General features: G+C 38.5%; 1 protein-coding gene and 1 long non-coding RNA gene across 2 annotated transcripts in view; both read left to right on the top strand.

The window, feature by feature from the left end:
* Positions 1–23,282, top strand: part of FBXL7 (F-box and leucine rich repeat protein 7) — a 382,032-nt gene that overhangs the window by 99,423 nt on the left and 259,327 nt on the right. The window contains exon 2 of the mRNA XM_005604340.4: positions 3,415–3,504. Within this exon, the coding sequence (XP_005604397.2) occupies positions 3,415–3,504 (90 nt within the window). The remainder of the gene's footprint in view (positions 1–3,414; positions 3,505–23,282) is intronic.
* The window catches only part of LOC138919861 (uncharacterized), a 140,421-nt gene continuing 120,659 nt past the window's right edge, over positions 3,521–23,282 (top strand). The window contains exon 1 of the long non-coding RNA XR_011430412.1: positions 3,521–21,943. This is a non-coding gene — a long non-coding RNA (uncharacterized lncRNA). The remainder of the gene's footprint in view (positions 21,944–23,282) is intronic.

Here is a 23,282-nt window from a genome sequence, read left to right as displayed (position 1 = left end):
GAAACCTGCTCCCGTGTTCCTCCTCAGTCTTGTTAGTTCAGTGTTTGCGGCGATTCTATGGAACATAACAACCATGAATAACAAGAATGGACTGTATTTCTCTCCCTATTCTCTCACCTTCCTTAATTACTTAATTCATTAAATACTCTGGCATTTAAAAATGTTTTACTTATCAAACCTTCTCAATGGGGATGGTATTGCCCCTAAAGGGACAAAAGTTGGTTCTTGGGAGGTAAAAGCTCTTACTATTTTTGTGTAAAAAACAAAGATATAGTACGTAACAGATATATAATATATTTGTGGTATTACAGTTTTATTTGGGAGATGATTAGGAAAAAAGCCTCAAAAGTTTCCTTGGGGGAAGGGCAATAATAAACCAAATGATTGGAAAACACAGCTGTGGGGCATCGTGAATATATGATGAAGCATCTAAAGCATTTATTAGAGTACACAACACAGTGTACACACTCAATGTTGGCTATTATTATAAATAGCACTGACAATGTGATTTGTTTCCCCAGTCTCCTTCCCTTTCTTCATAGACCCACATTTCTTAAATTGGGATTTGTAGACCTCTGAGGGGTCTAAAATAGACGTTTTCAGACCTGTCTGAGAATTTTCTCTGAATTTTGTTATTCTGTTTTGTGCTTTCACTTGAATGATAATTTTAAAAATAATAGATAATTGTCTACTGATTTCCCTTTAGAACAGAGTCCTCCCACAAGATTTCATTGTCTAAGTTTGTGCCTGTCTTTTAAGGAAAGAATACTACCTCAATGGTTATGGGCTAACAACAATAAAAGAAAAGCAGACTTAAAATGTGTGAATGATACAGTCAGACCAGATAAAGCCAGGTGATATTTCATTGCATAGTAGAAGGAAGGACTCCCAGGTTCTAATGGAGGAAGGTGGTGGGTAGGCTGAGTCCTCGCACGGCCTGGGGTAGCATGGGCATGTCCAAACCAAGAGAACATTGGCTTTAGCAGCCAGTACCATATTTACATTTTGAAAGGCAATTTAATCTCAGCAAAATAACATCATCTGCCATGTTAAATTAATGCTGTTAATTTGAATTTTATGGGTTTTATTGTCCTTGTGTTCAATTTATTGTTTTGTTTGGGTCTTATTGTTGAATCAGAGCTAAATCATGTGGAGTTTATTTCTCGTTTTCCATTTGTGCATTACTGAGTAACAATCTAATAAAAATAATTGAAGTCCATATAGTGGTGGTGCACAATAATGCTTTTTGCCATATTAAGGGGAGTGTGTGCATTCCTCAGCTTTGAGGAGTAATGTAATGGACTCATAGACTACTTGAGCTACTAGAAATCGCTTAGTCTAACCATCTCACCTACCAGATGTGGACATTGAGCCTTCCAGAGGAGAAGTGAAATGTCCAAGGTCAAAAACAAGGGAGTAGCAGACTAATGTCAGACCAGGTTGACATATTTCTATCTAGGTACCTGGTCTGCATGGCAGCCCCCCTCCGAAGGTGAACCATGGCAGGTAAACGGCGACCACTGCCAGGCCATGAAGGCAGACTAGACATAAACTAATGGAGAGTTACTGCACTTGTCTCAGGGAGGAGGATGTGAAATGGGCAGGGATGCTGGAAATAACAGACATATTTCAGAGCCATATGTCAAAATGAGTAATGGGCAGTGATGAGAAGAAGCAATAGCCTCTTGACTTTTCTGCTCAGCTGCTCAGGTGATGTCACCCATGAACTTGGATTTTTCCATTACTCTCAATATTAGCAAACAAATCCCTGAAGCTCTTTAAATTGAAGCCATTTGTACTTTTCTACTCTGTGTTTAGGCGTAAGCTCATGCCACCTAACTGGGGCGTGTTCCTCTGTGCAGGGAAAACTCCTGGGAAAGTGTCTCTCAGCTGCATTTAAGTTTTGATCATAACTTGTGGAGTGAAAAAGAGTTCATTTGTGATATAACTGTTTGGTCATGATATTAGTTTTCTATTGACGCGTAACAAATTACTGCAAACATATTAGCAGCTTAACACTTATTTATCATTTATCATCTCACAGTTTCCATGGATTATTTTTAGGATCTCACAGAGGTGTATTCAAGACATTGGCTGGGTCTCTCGCCTGAGGCTCGGGTCCTCGTCCATGCTTATGCCAGTGTTAGCAGAATTCATTTCCTGGTGGTGATAGAACTTACAGTGGCTTGGTTCTTCAAGGCCAAGGGGAAGAGTCTCTCTCCTCTAGATTCTTGTAAAGGGCTTACCTACTTAGGTCATGCCCACCCATGATAATCTCCCTTTTGATTAAAGTCAACTCAGGGAATTTAATTACATCTGCAAAATCCCCTCACCATTGCCATACTCTATTGCTTAGAGGCACGTTACAGGTTCTGCCCACACTCAAGGGGAGCAGAATACCATGGGCATGGACACTGGCTTAGCCTGTTTAGGCTGCTACAACAAAATACCACGGATTAAGTGGCTTATAACAACAGAAATTTAATTCTCACAGTTCTGGAGGCTGGAAAGTCCGAGATCAAGGAGTCTGGTAAGACCCTGTTTCCTGCTTCATAGATGGCTGTTTTTTCCCTGTGTCCTCAGATGGTGGAAAGATCAAGGGAGCTCCATGGTGGGGTCTCTTCTATAACGGCATTAATCCCATTCATGAGGGCTCCACCCTCATGACCTAATCACCTCCCAAAGTGTAATCACCTCCTATTAAACCATCACATTGAGGAACAGGCGTAATGATGTGAATTTGGAGGGACACAAACATTCAGTCTGTAGAGGGACCGTGGGGGTGATCTTAGAATTCTACCCATCGCAGTCATTGATGCACCCCTCCCAGTTGTGACAACTAAAAATGATACAGACGTTGCCAAATATCCCCTTGAGGGGAAAAGCACCTCCAGTTGAGAACTACTGCATTAGAAAAGTGAACTGGTTTTTTGTTTGTTTTTGTTTGTTTGTTCGTTTGTTTTTTAAGATGGTACAGCTGTTTGGAGCCAGCAGGCTCTTGCACCTTGGATAATGCCTCATTCTTAGGTTTGCTTTTGTCCTTTACTGGGAAATGTATAGTTTATAGTTGCAAATAAAAAATTAATACTGTGGATGTATTTCCCATATGTACTTTCTTATTCGCATGTTCACCAAAATCAGATTACGTCATCATATGTGTCTATGTTTTATAATCTTGTCTGAGTTGCTAGTCAAGCCGTATTATAATAGGGCCTTAGTTCTACTCCAACATGGGTCCAATAGTTCCCAAAAGATATTTAATGCATAAGGTAAGAATCCTAATATACTCCATTCTTGGTGTTATGGTTTGTTTCTTGGAAACAAGTGATAGGGCTTGAGATGGGGCAGAGTGGAAGGCATGGTCTGGTTCTGAAATCACAGAACTCAAAAGCTGCTCACTCCTGTTTTCTCTAGGCAAAGGCAGCTCAAGCATCTCATCCGACGTGAGTTCAAGTACAGATCACACACCAACCCAAGCCCAGAAAAATGTGGCTACCAGTGAAGGTAGGCATCTGGTCTTCATTATCTCTTGCCCTCTTTACAGTGCTGACTGTTTTTGGAAGACAAAATGTGTGAGTCTCAGTTGTGTTCTACTGAGTGGGAGCATATGAAATTCTTGAAAGTGAGGAGGCAAAGGGTTTCCCAAGTTTCTTTTTTGTTGCACTGCTGTCACTGTCCACTAAAGTTGTTTCTATGGGAATTAAGTGTCTCAATTCTAAGGCAAATGCTGTTATTTTGTGAAAATGTAATACGCTGACTTTTGGGAAACCTTTGTGATATTATATATCTTGTTTTTCCAGTATGGAAAACATTGTGATTGTAAAATCCTTGTGCCTATCAAGATAAAGATTGGTTGCAGTGATACTCTTGATAAAGAATTTCACTGTATGTGGTAATGCGTGTTGGAATTCAACTGCTTCCCAATAGTCAAGGAGCTTTTGAGTTATTACTCGCTTAAGTGTGGATATACTTGTTTCTGTAGTGGTTATTTAGTAGAAATTGACTCAATTATGGAATCAGCTCCTTTTATTTTAATGTTATACGTAATTAAATGACTTCCTTTCTTTCTAACTAATTGTTGAATGAAGGAACTAATTGTTCCTTTTAATGTTATACATAATTAAATGACTTCCTTTCTTTCTAAACTAATTGTTCAACTCTTCTTCTGGAAGAAGAATTCTTTCTAAACTAATTGTTGAATGAAGATCCAGTGTAAGACATCAATGCCATTTATAATGAAAAACTCTTTGTTAGATGTCAGCTGCTTTCCACGACATTGTATAGAGCCTACCTTTCTAAAGGGTACAGGCTGTTGCAGAAGCACATTTCTAGTCTTTGTTTCAGAGGTCTAATTTCTGCTGCTTATAACATTGGGAAGCATATTCATGGCATGATGTTGGTCATCTCAACTGTTTGATTGCTCTTGATCCACATTATAGTTTATGCATTGATGATGGTTTACCTTTGCTGTGTCTATCTTCTCTTTCCATATTCTTTGACTTCATATGTTTCAAATAGCACAGAATTATCTTCTCTGGGTTAGTTATCCCCAGACTGATGATAAATTACTTTTACAACTGGATTATATTCCCCTATGTTTAATGCCTTAGCGTTGTCTTACCAACATTGTGAGCCAAACAGATTAGGGTTTTCTCTTCAGTGTGGCAAAGCACCAGGTGGCAATCCAATCTTAATTTTCTGCCTTTTAATTCAAATATGGACATTAGCTCAATCTTAGAATTCAGTTACCGTAATGTGCAGGTCAGGTAAATTGACTCTAGACATTTGCTTTTGAGGCTTCCATTCTTAGGAGCCAGAGTGAAAATCACTTCAATTTAATTTATTTTTGACCCTCTCTAATCAGAAATCTATGTTTTGTAAGATTATCACTTTTTTCCACCATTATTTTATAGTCACTTTTGTCACAGTTATTTGCCTAATTTGAGTAGGTGTGAAAATAAAATGTTTAAAGTGTGTTAAATAATCCTTCTGTGTTTCCCTATCTGGATTTAAGTTCTCTAATTATTTTTTCTCCTTTTTAAAAATAGAAAATACAAAACTCTATGAGCTGTGTTGCACAGGTTGTGGGAGGGGACTGTGAGACTTTATGCATTTAAAAGGTCTGCTTTTTCTGCTTCCAAAAGAAAGAAAATCTATAGGGATTTAAAATTTTCATTTTATTTCATCTTTTCCCTAGGAAGATTCTTTTGATGCAGACCCAGCCAATGTTTTATACATTTTTTGTCACAATGCATTTTCTATCATTTTGAGGGTAAAAATCAAGAGAGAAAAATGGGAAAATGTAATGTTCATATGAAACAGTATGTTTTAGCAACTGGGCTAAATTAATATGGAATATTTTTCCAACCCTTAAGTGAAAGAACCCCATCTCTATGACAGATGCTATCCGTTTTCTTGTAATCTGAAAAATTAAAAAAGAAAATGTTTTGCTATTTGTATGCATCCATTTTTGCTACTTTTTAATCAATGATAATTAAAATATTAAAAAATAAATTAGATGTGGGTATTGGTTACATTAAAATGTCTTTCAGGGATGTTTGCTGCATAACTGGTCTCATAATATCATCTGCTTTTTCAAGATGGAAGGACAGTAGCTAGTGCTAAGTTTCTCACTGTACAGGTGCCAGGGCTCAGGTCTACCTCTTAGGATGAGCCATTAGGGCGTCACATTCCCCGACCTCCTCAGGGTGGATTTACCTGATGGCGTGCATTTCCTCCTACCAGAAAACACATAGGTAACACTGTACGCAGCATGCTGTGAAACAAACAGAAGGTGGACACCAATGTCTTACACATGCTACAGAGGAACAAATTTAAAAACGCTTTTCTGATGCTCTTCCCACTGTTTTCTAGAACTATGTTTAACCTTTGATATTAAGAAAATCTTGGGTAAGTGGTATAAATGACTTTCTAGAAGCTATTTGATTGTGATTATTTTCTTCATTTCCTTAATCCTCTTATGATTTTTCAACTCTGAATTCAATGATATCATTTTCGAGAAGCACAGGCTGGATCCTCTGTTTAAAGGTCTGAGAGAGATTGATTTTAAAAAGTGATATCTATTGTGAAGGGCAATGTTCAGTTTTCCTGCAGCTTTTGAAAACCATACCTGTAATAGCTGGGTTGGAAGCATTTTGCAGCACTGCTGTACTTTTCCCTGATAGGCTAGATGGGGAAGGTTGTTGGTGGTGGTTTGTGTGTGTTTGTATATGCACATGGTTGTGCATTTGTGTCCAACCTCCACAAGCTGTCTAATGGCACAGGTGTTGTCTCTTGCTAGGAAACATGTAGATAACCACTGTGTGCAATGTAGGCTGGCAAATAGACTGAGCACATGGGAGCTGAGGGAAGAGAAGGGCACCGCATAGCATGCACTTAACCTGGGGCTGGTGGTGGGAATGGGGAATTAATTGTAAACAGACACAGGGATCTTACTGGGGAAATGACAATGTTCTAAAATTGGATTGTGGTGATAGTTGCACCACTCAGTAAATTTACTAAAAATCATGAATTGTACACATGAAAAAGGATGTTGAGATATCTGCTGGTTTTGTAGGATCTTCAGACTTGTATCTAAATCATCACAAACTATTCTTTGCAAATGCTGCCTCCCAACTCTGAGGGGGTCATGAACAGTGCCCAGAAGGTCTGGTAAGAGGGCAAGACTTGGCCAGTACAAAGTGCAGAGCTACTGGCAGAGAGCTTCTTTGAGGCCCTGGCCTTGAAAGCCATCATAATGAGTCCCTAGACAAGTAGTGTCGATAGCCCGGCGTGTAGTGCCCGGTCAGAATTGAGTCATCATAGTACTCATTCTCCCATGAAGCTCTGAGAGACGTGAGATTATAGACCCACAGGTTCCCCAAACGTTTTTTCTTTTTAGCTTTTCCTGGATAGTCTTTAACTTCAGCTCAGATTTTAAGTATTCTAGCACCCAACCCTAATAGTTGAGGCATCACATTTTTTCCCTGTAGCAAGTGTATTTCTTTGCTAACAACTTTTGTCCCTACAGTCTATCTAATGTTCCAACTAATCCACTTTGGGTCATAAGGCTATTCCCCTAGGCAAGGTGGGCACAGATGGGGTTACAGTTTAGTTTTAAATCAAGAAACAGTGTGTTTTTGACCTGATGGTAGTGTTCTGTGTCAAATTCTTATGCACCTCTTTTAAGGAATTGGCAGCCTCCAGTACTTTCTTCCTGATAAATGGTGTAGGCTTTCTTTAAAACACATCCTATTTCTTGTGACAGGTTAAGTTCCTGATTCCCTGACACAGTAGGGGGTTAGGGTTCAAGTGCAGAAAGCTGGAAACTTTCCATTTTTCTCAACAAAATTTGCATTCCAACATCTTAAACCACAGCTTAATTCTTTCCACTTGTGTTACTGTTTTCTCTTCCCCTGTTTTCAGTCTTTCTCATCCATGGGTGTTCTCTCTTATACTGAAAAGAATGGCCTTTGACCTGCAGCTATGAAAGTCACATCCAGCCCGTGGTTGGAATAGGGCATACGGCAGCCAGCCTTGAGCAGAGTCAGTTCTGTTGGGTTAGATCGTGAAGAAACTTCCTAGAAATAGAACATTGAGCATGGGCTTCTTTCACAGAACAGAGGGTATAAGGCTGTGGTTTCAAAGGTGCCATCTCAAGAACTCAGCCTTCTCTTGAGCTGGAGGAAGGTGAATCAGTTACTTCAAAGGCCAAATGTAATTGATCCAGCTGCTCTTTAAACATATATTCAAGTTCAGACATTGAACTCACTGACAACACAATATATAGATGTGATGGCTGTTTATAAACGTTGGTTATCAAGCCAGACAACCATGGAACATAGGATTTTTAGAGCTACAAAGGGCTTTGGCAATTTTCTGATCTAATACACTCATTTTACAAAGATATACCTGCAGCACAGAGAAATGAAGAGATTTGCTCAAGATTACATACTTAATAAACTATCAAGCAGGAATTCGGCACAATATTGTTTTGGTGAAAGGGAGTCAAATTAGAAAAAAAAAAGATAACCTTTAAAAGATCCATTGTCTTCTGAGCACGAAGCTACTTAATTCTCTTTTGTTCACTGATCTCTAGCTGCCTATTTTGAGCTGGTTGCAGAGCTGAGGCAGGCTGTTTAGAAGAGTTTGAGAAAGATTGTTGAGCCCAAATAGATCCATGGTTCCAATGGGAGGAGAGGATATGCTTTGAATGGTAATAGGATCTCAGCCTACTTGAGTAGGTCAACTTCATACCTAGAGATGGAAACACTGCTTTTAAGTTAGCTCGTGATTTTAAATAGCCTTTCAACAAATCCGCTTAGCTTAATATTATTTTGTGAAATTGCCCATCTAATTAGCTCCCTAAAAGGAGTTCATTTAAAAATGTTTCATTTGAGCCACATGAAATGAGTTGATTTATGAAGAATTTGTGGTGATATTCTTTCCATGGAAGCTAAAGCCACCAGTTTATTTATACAATCATGGGTTCTCATGTTTTCAGTGCCCAAATTAGACCAATTCTAAACAGAGCTATTTTGAAAATGCCCAGTCATCTGGCTTTATTTTTGTTCTCTTTGTCTTCCTTATATCATCTTCCTTCTACTTCTTTAGTGTACTCTTCAAGACAAAATTTACATGAATCAAATCAGGAAGAGAAAGTTGATGCTTTTAACTCAAGGTGGATTCCATTCCCAAAAGCCTTTTTGACTCTCCAACAATTCAACAAGCATTTGGGGGACACTTCTTATTTCAGGCTCTTACTAGTGCTTTCATGAGCATCATTGCATTCAACTCTGTTTCATCATCACAATTCTCTTGAGAATAGGCATAAATATTTTCATTTGGTGGATGAAAGCAGGGAGACTGGGAAAGAGTCACTGTGGCCCAAAGTCATGTAAAATTAGTGAATGGCAAAGATAGGCTAGGATCCCTGAGTTCTGACCAAGAGTTATTTGTAAAGCTACTTTTGTAATTGTCATGCAAAATTATTGAGAATTTCATGCTAACCATTTTTATAAGTTTATATCAAAGTATATTTTGAAAGGACTTACGAGAAGTACCTTTTCCAATGCCAACTCATAAATGTGTCTAGATTGCCAGTATTGTACATGGAAACACTTTAGTGGTCCGTGTGTAGTCTAGAAATTAACTTTAAATCCTTGATTCTAGAAAGCAAAAGTCAATATTCCAAGCTGCTTTTATACTAAACTGTTGAAGGATTAGTTTGCAGTTTGTCATAATCATGCCCTTAATATACTGCACCAGACAGACTTAGGGTTTGAAATTGACATTTAAGTTAATCATGATATTCTTTAATTGGAAATGCACACAAGTGGAAGATCTCAATTTCCAAACATGTGCCTTGGAAGACTGAAATGGTACTTTGAAGCAGTCTATTACAATTGAATGAAACTCAGTTTACGACATGAGAGAAAATAGAGTAAAACTATAAAACATAGGAAGAGGAATAAAAGGTAAAGAACTGGAGAAAGAAAATGACACTGAAGCAATCTCTTTAAAAATAGTTGTAAAATGTCATCTATCCAAATCGAAAGGTTGGATGGGGGACCTTATGGGGAAGGAGAGATACTGAAATCAGAAATGTGGTGTTAGGAGCTTTCACTCTGTGTGTGAAGAAGGCGATGACTGATTACTATAAAGATTTGTTTTTACCTTTAAAAGTTAAATTTTAAACTTAACTATCTCTGAGAATTTCAGGATCATTAGGAAAGCTTTGCAAGGCTTTAGCTGTTGAAGCTTAATGTGTTTTGGTAATTAAATTAGCAACTCGCTGCCTCATGACCAAGTTTCCTTTATTGTTTAAGCTCCTGCTTAATTGTTAGTTAGGTGACTTTTGAAAAACTGCACCAATTACATCTGGTGATTTGAGCATATTATAGATTCAGTGTGCCCAATTTAATAAAGAAATCAAATTTACATCTGAGCATTAGTTTAAGCAGTGGAAAGCTCATCAGCTCAGTATCCACAAAATTGTTATATAAGCCTAGAAATGTACAATGAAATCATACTGACCATCTCAGACTCAAGAACTCAGTTTAATTTCTTGAGGGAATTATCTTCTAAAATGAATCATCCAGAATGGCAAAAATGTCATTTAATAGTCTCAGAAGGGAATTAGGTTTCTGTGTGTGTGTGTGTGTGTGCTTAAGAACATCTTAAAGTAATATTTAGTTGAGACATCCACAGCCTCCCAGTGCCTTTATGTAGAGTTAGGGGAGAGAAAAAATTACATCTTAAATATTCTAATGCCATGTGCAAAATTATTCTATGTTTGTTTCTTTCAGCTACATTTTATCATTTGCAAAAAAGCGCTCAATAAATAATCAATATATTTCAGCCATAGACATTCTGGTTCATCTAAGTACAACTTGGTGTATTTTTAATGAAGGCTGGGATCATTCCTAAGATATCTTATCAGTAGTTTACATTAAATTAGTAATTTAATTCAATGGGAATTTATTAAAGGATGTAATCTAGATTCAAATACATTTGTTTAGGTACTTATGGAGGCTTCAAAATATATCTCAGTCACAAACAAAGAATGATCCCTACTTTCAGATGTGTTTTCTTCTCCCTGAAGAATTTTCAAAAGTAATTTTGGATTGAATTTAGTGGATTCAGGTGGAGCATCCACCTGCAGTTCCCGTGTCCCCATCATTCCCTGTTGTCTTAAACAAACATCCTTTGCAATATTGCTGTTAGCTGCTCAGTTCCCTAGGGAAGTTGATTGTATAGCAAGATCCACTGCTTCCAGAAGCTTAGCATTTACTTGGGGAAATAAATACTTATGAAACAGTAAACAGTAATTCGGGCTGGCATGGGATTGTGTCCCAAGAAGTGATCTGAAGAAGTGCTGTAGTTGGAGAGGAAGGGAGATAAGCATGATTTGGAGGAGTTGGGAAAGACATCATGGCAGCCTGGGACTAGGGTCTTTGCTGTGTGAGCGGAAGGTGGAAGAATGGAGAGGAAGATGTAGCATGATGTGTAAGGCTGTGAGGAGTTTGAACAAATCCATCTGGGTTCACATGGGGATAAGTGGAGGCATCTAAAAAGACTCCTCCCTGGCAACATTGAACAGGTTCACAAAGTGCTTTGAACATCCAGTCTATCACTAAAACTTTTAGTCATGGAGTGATTGCACATTCTTTGTACTACTTTTTTGATGATCCCACGTAATTGGAGACGTCAGTGACACATAGGCTATTATTCTATGACACTCTGCACTCACCACCTTTCTTTGGGTTATTTGGAAGGTTTTACCATAAAGGGCCAACTTCTGAGCTCGTCTAAGACAAAGAAAGAATATGGAGCAGGTTGGGGACCAACATTTTAGTACAAATAACCTGATATTGGAAATATTTGCCCTTTACAGTCATGGACACAGTCTGACCTTAAAAACCAGGTTAACATGTCTGTTTACTTCCTCTTTGACTAGGAAATAACTTCCTGAGGATAAACTAACTTCCTCAGGAAGTCCCCGACTTCCAAGGCTGTTAGGCTGATTAACAAATAATGAGAGAAAAGCACTTTAGTTGTAAAGGGTGTTCCTTTACATCTCATATACTTGAAAAATGTAGAAAATCTACATTGTGGAGGGGGTATATAAAAGTATCTTAGAAATTATTTATAATCATTAAAAGATGATTGAAGAATTGTTATAAGGGGTGCAGTCTATGGAAGCAGGTAGTAACACAGTTAATAATTATAAATGTAACTCAGAAGCTTTCTGCTGTTTATAACTGCTACCGCCTTCCAAGGTGGGATGGGTTACCTGGTATGCTAAAGAACCTTTGTTGTTCTAAATAACTGCATGTGTTTGAGTATGTGAGTTTTTTTTGTGTGTGTTGTAGAAAACCAGATTTCTCTACACAGTAGAGAGATTCTGAGCTGCAAAGCAAGGAGAGAGATAGGGCGTATCCAGGAGAATGAAGGAGGAGATAGATGGGAAGAAGGGATGGTGAAGCTGTGAGTGCTCCAACAGCTTGGGGGATAGTGGTTCCCAAGGTGACGACTTCCTGTGTCCCTGAAAATCTTTAGTTAATCTCTAACTAAACTCACAAAATGCTTGATGGGAGTGGATTTCCTGTGGAAATCAGTGAAGGGCTAAATTTTGAGACTAACTTGCTTTTTTTGTAGTCCCCTTACTCACACAGAGACAGCTAAAGCCAACTAAATCCAACTTTGGGAGAATCCATCAATTAACACTCTCTTACTATTACAGTTAGCACAAATTTAAGCATTCTATTATGCTTACCTTCTGTTGTGTATAACAGTATTTTATATAACTTACGTAACACAATTTATATTAACATTTCTCTTTTGAGTCTAATTACAAACACACATTGTTCCAATTATTTATAATTATTATTCTCTTTTCGATGCTTGGCTTTTTACAACTTCTGTGGAAAACCTTTAAGCATCCCCTTTGTCCTGCTGTAAAATCACTCTTGCTTTCTGGCCACAAGAGAATGTTCCAGATTCACTCCTTTTATATTTTCTGCCCAAGGCACAGAATCAGTTGAACCCCAAAAGGCTGTGTCCTTTTAATGGAGAAATATAAAGACAGAAATCTGGGTACCAAGCAAAAGTTTCCTGCTGCTGTGGGCTTACTTTTAGTAAAGTTAGAAGTGAAGAAAATGTATTTTTTAAGGTACCAATACACACTGATTTTATCAACTTGTGTTATAAATTCTTGCACTCTACATATATTCTTGTAGTATGAAGTTTCATTTGACATTAGGACTTTGTACTCCTCAGCAAACAAACATATAACTTTTGCTGGGCTTTCCCATCAGATCTCCAGATGTGCCCAGACGTGCATGATCTGTAGCAGTGACGAGAAATAGGCTTCAGCTGAATCAAGATATTGACTGCATAAGAGATTTGTGTATGCTTTCAGTTGATACCTCCACTGTGTCATTCCTGCACTTGCTTGAACTTCTTTGAGGAAGGAACTGTGTTTTATCTAACTCTGTATACCCAGTGGCTACCACAGTATTTGACATACAATAAACGTTTAGTAAATGTTTACTGAATGAATGAATGGGTTCTTATTCAAGATTTTAAAAAGGAACATTGATTAACTTTTCCAAGTATAGTCATAAAGACTATGACCTCAAAAGTTATGCAAAACCAAAGTAATATATGAGAAGTATAGTTAGTTTTTATCAAAAAGAGCAAGGCTGTTGCTTAGGGAAACTTGAAGCACACCAGAGGAATATGTGCCACCCGTCAACTTTTAGTTACATTTTGTATTAGGAAACACACAGCTTCTTTAAGCAGGATAGACATGTTGGAAGGAAGATGGAAGAGAATGCATTTCTGCTTTCTGTGTTTTCGTTTGTTTTAACATGTTTAACCAAAAGAAGATTTGTTGTCTATGAAAGCTAGCTCTATAAATAACCAGTTTCTCTCAGAGAATTTTTTAGCATTTTGGATCACCAAATGATAGAAACTTAGAAATCTTGAATTCTAGGGCTTTTCAGCCTCTCCACCTCAATTATGAGGGCAGAGGAAAAATGTTCTTTCCTCCTGACCAATTTAATTTTATTAAATCCTTTTTAAATCTCTTTTAACCTCAATCCATTGAATTGTTTCAGTTCTTCATTTACTGGTATCTGAAAGTACCAAGTTAGAGCCTGTGGTTCTTTAACTGATGAAATTGAAGAAGTAAGTTTCCTTTTATTGGCACAAAATATGGCTGAATTGGCCAGTTAATAAACACTTTCTGATTTTTTGGGGTTCGTTGACTTATTATAAAGAAAATGTTAGAAAAAACATTTCTAAAGGAGAAAATAATATTGTTTTTTTTCCTTTAAAAAACATTATCCTAGAGCCAAGCTCGACCTCAGGGATTATGTTTTGCAAGTTATATTCTATTTCCTAGAAATTTAGAAGCTGGAAAGTTCCTATGTTTTGTTTAGCTGGATTGGATCTGGTCAGGACAGAGATTGGGAAATGAATTCATCCAATCTCAGAGATTTATAAAGAGCTCAATTCTGCTTAATGGATGCATTTGGAAAATGAAGTAGGAAGTTGAACTCTTCATTTAATCTGAATGAGGGGAAAAAAGCTGTGAATGAAAATTTTGTAATTATTTTTTTACTCCCCATTTCTGTGTGACTCAAGTTAGCCTTATTTTTTTCTCTATAAACCAGGAATAATTATGTTATCTACTTCATGTATTGATTGTGAGGATTAAATTTAAAAATTTATATACAATATGAGTCCCTGTGCATATTAGCTGGTTTAGTTTAATCAGCTTAATTGCAGCCATTTTATGTAAGTTCCATATTTTACCTTGTTCTAGAGTAGGAAAACTTTGTATGGAAAAGTCTCCCCTAAATGAATTCAACCTAATTCCCATGGAAATCCCAATAAGATTTTAATTTTGAAACTTGACCAAATTCTACTTTCTTTACCTGGAAGAATAAATCCAACATCTATAAGTACCTACCATATGTGGATGTTGAATTCACTTAATTACATATGTATGACATTATGTATGTTGAATTACTCATCTGTGTTGAACTCATTTGTTGAATGAACGCATGTACATTTGAGGATGTCCAGGAAAATTTTGGAAATGAATAATGAGAGTTACATTCCCTTAGTGTTATGAAAATATACATTTAGAAATATTCAAGAAGTTTGGTATGGGAGAGCTTGGTGTGATGGAACAGAGAGCTCAAGGTAGACTTAGTTATATGGGAATTTAGGATATGGTAAAGATGGCATTATAAATGCATAGGTGAGATAAGCCTGGTCAACACATCCTAATGGGAATATCAGTTTCTTATTTTCCAGAAAAGGAACAGTGGGCAACCTAATGTGCTCCTGATGCCAAAACAAATTCTTGACAGATGAAAGATTTAAATGTTCAAATTAAATATAGATGAATTATTTTATGCTCTTGAGGTAGAAGAACCTTTCAAAGCATAAAATAGAAGTTGCCTTAAAGCTAAAGTAGACCACCAGCACATACCAGCCCTAGGGGGTAGAGAAAGATCTTTCTGTTGTCAAATGTGTTCGTCTTTGCATTAAGCAAAGTTCAACACAGGTTTCATTTTTATTGCTGAATTTCTCAGAGCTTTTGATGTGTAAGTGTATGTTGTTAATCTTTAAGTGGGGACAAAGTATATTTCATATCTCAAACTTCTCTTATTATGTCTCACAACCGGGAAATGCTAATAGATATGAATCGAGAGCCTTAAAAAATGTGCACATAATTTGACCTAGGAATTTTACACTAGAAAATCACCTTAAAAGCCTGAATTTTATTTGTAGAATATGCTTCTTAATTTTTATAACATAAAAATGGTAAAGCATTTTATTGAGACATCTGTATGTCAAAGTCCTGTTTATCTATTAAAAACATGTTAGTGAATGATGTTTAATGATGTGGGAAAATACTTATTAAATATGCAGATTATGAAGCAGCATTTCCTGTGTGATCCCAGTTGTGCATAGGGTTAGATTTGAAGAAGATACAGACTGAGGGAACAAATTTCAAGATGTTATCAATGGTTGTCACTGAGTGATGGAGTTACAGATTATTTTTATTTTTTGTGCTTTCCAATATTATCCACATTCCTTACTGAAGAGGTAATTTATAGAACATTCAAGTTGATTCTTTGTCGAGGGCTGAAAATCTCTCTTTGACCAGTTGTTTTTGGAATTTCATTGAATGTGAGATCACCAAAAATTCAATTATTTGATTTTTTTTCAATCAGAAGTTTGGTTGGGGCTAACTGTGACTCTTCTGCTCCATGTGGCATGGACTGAGATTACTGGTGGTATTCAGCTGGTGGACAGGCTGGTCCTGAAGGTGAACGATGTGTGCCTAGACCTTGCCTGGGATGGCCAGTCTGTCTATCAGAGAACCTACAGGTGGCCTCTCTAGCAGGATGGTTTCAGGGTAACTGGACTCCTTATATGGTCGCTCAGTGCTCCAGAAAGAGTATTTTGAGAGATAGGAAGTGGAAGCTGCCAGTTTCTTAAGGCTGAGTTCAGAAATTGCCACAGCATCAGTTCTGCCATATTCTATTAGTCACAGCAGTCAGGTAGCCACTTACATTTGAGGGTAGGGGGCATTGACTCCATGGGATGAATGTTGATGTATTGGCAGCTGTTTTTAATATATAGGGTGCACGAGTGGTACAGGATTCCATGAAAAGGAATCAACACGTGGGAAAGCCCTGGAACTGGAGGGAGCTTAGGGCTTTTCTGAGCAGTGGCCTATGTGTATTTGCAATACAGTCACAGAAGAGAGAAGAGATGATGCTGGACAAATAGGAAGTGCCAGTTCTTGTAGGACCTTCTAGGCCACATGCATGTTATAGGTTTAATCCAAGAGCAAGGAGGAGTCCCTGAGGACTTTGAGCAGTGACAGACCTGCTCTGGCTGCTATGTGACTCTGGGAGTGGGCAGTGAGGGCAACCCTTCAGAAGTCAGTTGAGGGCATGGTAAGAAATATGGTACTTGGGACTAGTGTGGTTCTGACCCATTTTAAGCCACATTTTTTTTCCAGTAACTTATGATAGAAGAGTAATAATCAAACTGTGGTCAGTGATAGTCTGTGAACTATATCAAGGTAAACACAGAAATTGAGAGTGATAAGGTTAGAATCCTTTATAACAACTTAACATGCCGCAACACCCAAAGGGATGAGCAATGGGTTTGTATTTGTATGTCTGTTTTCTTTTGAACTTTTATTTTTCTCTTACATTTCTCTTCATTCTGTTGCATTGTACAAAGTATTCACATGCATTGGAAACTTGAAAAAATACTGGTCCTTTCCAACTCATAGATTGAGAATCACCCTTCCTAGAACACGATCTCTTTCTGTCTCCCTTGGGTGCCCTGGACTCTTCTCATGGTAAACGAACATCGACAACCACGTGTACTGGGTTTCATAGACTGAACTGCAGGTCAAACTCACTCTTATTTGCTCATTTAATATGTGACTGCTGAGGACCTGGATCTAGCAATTTTTTCAATAGTCCATTAAAATCCATGATATGGCTGCTTTTTCATAAAATCTTGTCAGTTTTTATTTGTCATATCTTTAATATTTGCATTTTAGAATTAAGTGTTGTCTGGTTGCATTAACAATACAAGACTTCTTGCTCACAGTGATAGGAGCCAATTTTTGGTTGGTGAATGTTAGAAAAAATGTTAGGCAAACATTCTAAAAAATGTTGGAAAAAATAGGGAATCATTTAAAAATTAATATGTAGACTGTAAATGCTTTCTTTTCACTCAAAACATATTTGCTCATTTTCTAGTCTTTTGAAGTTAGATTAAAAGCGTTTCTTTGAATATATGGCTACTAGTTGGAGTTCTGCAGTGTTTTTTTCTTGCATAGATCATATAGCAGCATATCCCTTATGATTTTCAGTTTTGATGTCTTTAAAATTGGTAAGATGAAATGTACTTTTATTTTTTGAAAGAAATAGATCTAATAGAAATAATCGGGAGGAATATAATATAAAAATGATATATGACTTACTAAATCAGAAATCCACATATTTGAAATTAGAAATAGTGCATTTTCATTATAAATGGAGAAAGAAGCAGAAATAGTTTGTTTTGCAAGTATTCAATGTATGAATGACACAGCCTTATATCTTGGCAGAGAGAAAAGACATGAGTGATGGGCCACTCAGCTCTTCAAATGCTTTTATTCATATTCCACTAACAGAGAGCATCTGATAAATTCAGACATTCTTTGCTGATAGTTTTATCTCTCAGAAGTTGGAAAAAGTAATGATGGGAAAGGCTATAAAATAAAAACATAAAAAATGAAATTCTGATCATATAATCGAGACCATTTTCAATCAGCAGAAATTGGACCCCGTGTGAATGGATCTCTTATGAGCTCAGATTTTAAAGCCCATATGAAAGGGACAAAGGCAGGCACAGAGTCAAGGGGAAAGTAATACCAAATCTTTAGGAGTAGTATCAGTAGGAGGAACATCACAAATGAGCTGAGACAGACAAGAATGTAAAAGCAGAAAACGACATAAAGGCATGTTTGAAGTTATGTAAGAAGGTGAAGTGGGAAACATGTCAAAGAAAGCTTAATAAGGCAATGGCAGAAGACAGCATCATCTAACAGGTGACAGAGAGAAAGCAGAGCAGCACAGACACTTGTCTCCAGTTCTTCAATAGCAAGGACCATGTCTTGATAAACACTGAAAGGCATAAAGGATAGCAACAGCTACCCATTCTGTGGTGCTTATGCTGTGCCGGGCACCGTTCCAAGTGCGTTACATATGTTAACTCATTTAACCCCAGAACCAATGGGGCAGGTGCCATGATTATAACCACTTTAGAAGTGAGAGGACTGGGGCAGAGAGCACATGTAATTTGTTCAGGATCATACAGCTACTCAGTACCTTGAACAAAGGCGTCTTTTTCTGGATTCCATTCTTCACTGCAGGGTTCTATGATTTAAAATTGCAGGCCACAGAAAATGATGACATGTTTTTAAAAGAATGGTTAAAGCAAATACAAGTCAACAAAGTTGAGCCAGTTGCAATGCAAGGGACTGAACGAACTGAAGACAAACCGCTGATCAGATTTTGAAAAATGGAGAAAGTGTAAACTCCTGAAACCACAGCCTCTTTGGTCTGTTTCGTTCATCCAACTAACTCAGTTTGCTACCTCCTGGATGTCAGGCATGGTGCAGAGTGTTTACGGTAAGAAGATGCAGTGGATGCCATCTTTGCCCTCTAGAAGTGCAATCTGGGGCAAAGACAAACAAATGAAGGAGAAGTATGATTCAATTATTGTATTACTTAGAAACCACAATGGACCCAGAGGAAGGAGCAGCTGTGCTTGGGGAAGTGCATCTTGCGGAGGCTTCATAGAGGAGCTGATGTTTGATTGGGGCTTTGCATGATGAGAAAGAGTCACCCAGTGGGAAGTGGAAGAAACAGTTGTGTCTGCATGTGAGGAAAAGCTCAGAAGTGTGAAAGTGCCAGGGAATTTGGGAACATTGGTCATCTAGCTCCAGGTTACTCAAGGTGGATCCAGGACCAGCATCATTGCATCCCCGGGAACCTGTTAGAGATGCAGAATTTCGGGCTTTGCCTCAAACAGACCTGCCAGATTTGCATTTTAACAAGTTCTCTGGGTGACTCCTTAGGCACCTTAAAGTTTGTGAAAGCGCTGTTGTAGAGTGAGTGTGTGGTTCCAGTGTTGAGTGCACACAGTAAGTGGTGGTGGTGGTGAGAGAAACAATGTGTCCTCTCAAGTTAGGGTCACTTTAGACTTTATCCCAAGAATAATGATGACTTGTAGCAAAATCCTAGCTCAGCTTAGCAAGGAGTTTGCAGGCCTGATTCTTGCAAGCCATCTGTCTTCGTATCAACCTATTTGTTGTTTCCAGAACAATGTTTCTCTACAGTGTTTGTAGAAAGTAATCCAAAATTTGTGATACTAAGAAATAGATTAAGGATAAAAACAATCCTCTGCCATTCTCCTTCTGACTGTTCTGAACCTTCAAATGTAGTCAGAGCTATACAAACCAAAGTTTTAACTTACCTACCTGGTTTAGTTTTCCCTACCAGAATCAGAAAATAAGTCTTCAGTGGGGTTCTCTCAATAAGAGTGTTATTTTGTGTTTTGATCACTGAGAATCTCTCACATCTTGAGAAGCACTTTGATGAATAATTATTGAGGAGGGCTTGTATTTTTTGTTCATCTCTGGCACTGTGATTTATTCTTTAAATTTCTAAATTGCAGACAATCCATCTGTTTCTTCATGTTCAGAAAGATCTCTGGGACTGAGCTGGGGCTTTAGACTCAGACAGGCATGGCCTTAAAATTGGGCTCCACGATTTATTGGACCTGTACAAAGCTCAGTCTCTTATTCCAAAAAATGGAGATAAAAATGCTTATCTCTCAAGTGCCCAGTGTGCCTGATCCATAGACTGCCCAGACATTTGGTTAAACGTTATGTTGGGTGTGTCAAGTTATTGCAAGCATCAGAATATAATCTATGTGAAGACTACTAAGTTGGGTGTGTCAAGTTATTGCAAGCATCAGAATATAATCTATGTGAAGACTACTAAGTCACTGCCTGGCATATGGAAAATGCCTAATGAACAGTTGTCATTATTCTTAATAATTTATAGATTCACGTCTGTTGAAGTAGACTGGGTTAGTGAATAGAGGCATCCAGAAGCTGGGGGTGGAGGGAACACAGTGAGTGCTGGGTTGGTGAATTTTGATGCTCTCACTGTCGCTGCCTGGCTCTGTCCTTCCTGCTGCACCCTCTCAGCCGGGGGCCATAGAAGCACTTGCCCCTAATTGAGGCAGGGGTACTTATATTTAGAAAAAGACTGATTTTTTCCTTGGATTGCATTTTATGACATCATAAGGACCCTATGTGTTTGTCTTAATCTTTGTCTAAAATGGTAAGGTTTGATAGTATATTAGTCTGTATTAGTGTCCTAGGGCTGCCATAACAAAGTACCACAAACGGGATGACTTAGAACAACAGAAATTTATTGTCTCACAGTTCTGGAGTCTGGAGGGCAGAAATCAAGGTATTGAGAAGGCCACACTTGCTGTGAAGCCTGTAGGGAGGAATCCTTCCTTGCAGTCCTTGGCATCCCTTGACCTGCAGCAGCAGCAGCATCTCAATCTCTACCTGTCATCACATTACTTCCCCCTGTGTGTATGTGTCTCTGCTCTTCTACAAGGACGCCAGTCATGTTGGATTAGGGGCCCCCTCTACTCCAGTATGACCTCATCTTAACTAATTACATCTTCAATGACCCTATCTCCAAATAAGGTCACCTTCTGAAGTACTGAGGATTAGGACTTCAACATATCTTTTTGGCGGACACAATTGAACCTACAACAGAGTCTTAGGAAGCTGGTCTACTCTCTTCCCTATCCTCAGCCGTAACACTAGGCCAAGTGGAACCTGCCTCATGTCAGATGGAGCTGCAGCATCTCACGTGCTAAAACTGGAACAGTACAGTGAAGATTTCTAAGGTTCCCACAGCTGGAGCTTGCTCACACCCCTTGGCCTAAGCTTGGTAATATACCCCCAGAGTTTAAGGTACTTAAGGCAAGCCTCTCACAAAATCTCCACACTCTCCAGGCATTATTTTGCTTCCAGAAATCCATAACTCATTTTTTTAGGTTCCCAGCAAATGCACCAACTATTAGTGTTTTAGGAACTCCTTGAATTGAGCATCTCCCCTCTCTCAAACCTGTCCATGGGGCTGAGAGCTGAGGGTGGCGCGTGCACTTAGTTGCCTGTAAAGTAGAGGACCCAGACAGCGCAGAGTTCTGTATACCTGGTTCTGTCTTCCAGACTCTACACTCAGCATCCCTCTTCTCTTCCTTCTCTGAGTATGAGCATGGGAGACTGCAGAGAGAGGCAAGGAGCTTTGGTTGCATGGAAATTCCTTCACAGGGAAACAGGAGGAATGGGGAGTAGTGTCCCTCCTAACCATCGTCACTGCCGTTTTAGTTGTGATAGTTAATTTTACACGTCGACTTGATTGGTCCACAGAGTGCCCAGACATTTGGTTAAACATTATGCTGGGCGTGCCTGTTAGGTTGTTTCTGGATGAGATGAACATTTGAATCCGTGGACTCAGTAAACCAGACGGCCCTCTGCAGTGCGGGTGGGCCTCAGCCAATCCCTTAAAAGCCTGAATAGAATAAAAGGCTGAGAAAGAAAGAGTTCTCTCTCTCTGCCTGACTGTCTTCGAGCTGGGGCATTGCTCTTCTGCCCTTGGACTCAGACTCAGACTTGAACTGGAACTGGAACTTAACGCCATCGCCTCTCCTGGTTCTCAGGCCTTTGGAGTCAAGCTAGAAATACACCGCTGGCCTTTCTGGGACCCCAGTTTACCAACTGCAGATCTTGGGACTTCTCAGCCTCTATAACCACGTGAGCTAATTCCTTGTAATAAATCTGTTTATATTTATGTATAATCTCCTTTTGGTCTGTTTCTCTGGAGAACTCTGACTAATACATTAGTAAATGGGACCTCTGGCACCTTTGGGGATCCAAGGAGACCCTAAAAGAGCATGCCTTCTGACACATGGTTTCAACAAGCTTAGCAGTTAAAATAATTGGTATTTTTATAGCTTGGAAGAGATTCTTAGAGACCCTCTACTCCAACCCCAGCCCAGTGATCTCTTTCTACTTCTCCAGGCTCTGTTTATGTCCTGGTGTATGGGAAAACTAACAAGAGGATGACTTTTTATGTATTTCTTCAATGCTTTCAGTTTGTTGCTGAAAGAAAGAAGAAAATCACTCAAATCCGTTTTGAAAGTGGCTGGGATGTGTAATCCTCCAAGGGCACCACATGCAGCCAGTTTTGGTACTGACAGATTTCAGGGCTTGTGTACCTGTTCTTCTCAAAACCAGAATGAGAAAGTCCTGTCTAGCACTTGACTTCTGATACAGAGGAGTTCAGAACAGTTGACATGACCAAGAATTTGGGGCTATTTAGAAAGTAAAAATTTATGGTGCATGCAACCTGTTCTTCTTTACTTAAACCAGAACCCTCAATTGGTATGAGAACTAACTGAACCTTTCACATGATTCTAAATGAAAGGAAACTTGGTTTGCTGTTTACCCAGTTGATGCCATGGAGCAAACCAGGTTAACCTTTGTACCCCTAGAACAAGACAGACCTAGACAGGCTTTGTGTGGGAAGAAGGAAGGAATGGAAGAGGAGGAGAACCTGAATCCATACCAAAGCCTTCCTCTGGTCTTCATCAACATGTCTTATGCTCCTAAAATTTTTATATCCCACAACAACAACTTGCCTGCCTGTTCAATTGATTTGGGACCTTATTTAAGAAAAAGAACTGTAGCATCTTTCTTTCATAAATTAAATACGAACCTCTGAGTACTTTCTGCCTTTCTTCTTGTGGCAATTCTTGTTACAATTTGTTTAACTGATTTCATTTGCTTTTCCCCACTTAATACATGAACCCTTTTATGTGTTTAACAGTTATTTGTTCTAGAGGGTCTGCAATAAATAATGCAATGAGCAGCCAAATTTTTCGTGTAATAATTTTTTATGAACCATACAAAGACAACTTGAGTTTTATAAATCTGCGAGGGTCCTGATCCTCAGGCTTCCTCATGGAGCCACTTCTCTTCCTATATGTTTGAGTTATTGATCTAGCCAATCCCATCTTTTCTACCTTGCTACAGCATTTTAGGAGAAAGGAACCAGCTAAATCTAGCGAGAGATTTTTATCCTGAATTCTGG

The sequence above is a fragment of the Equus caballus genome, chromosome 21 (assembly GCF_041296265.1).
Source record: "Equus caballus isolate H_3958 breed thoroughbred chromosome 21, TB-T2T, whole genome shotgun sequence".
Lineage (NCBI taxonomy): Eukaryota > Metazoa > Chordata > Mammalia > Perissodactyla > Equidae > Equus > Equus caballus.
The sequence above is the reverse complement of the archived record's forward strand: the minus strand, read 5'-3'. Positions and strand labels throughout refer to the sequence as shown.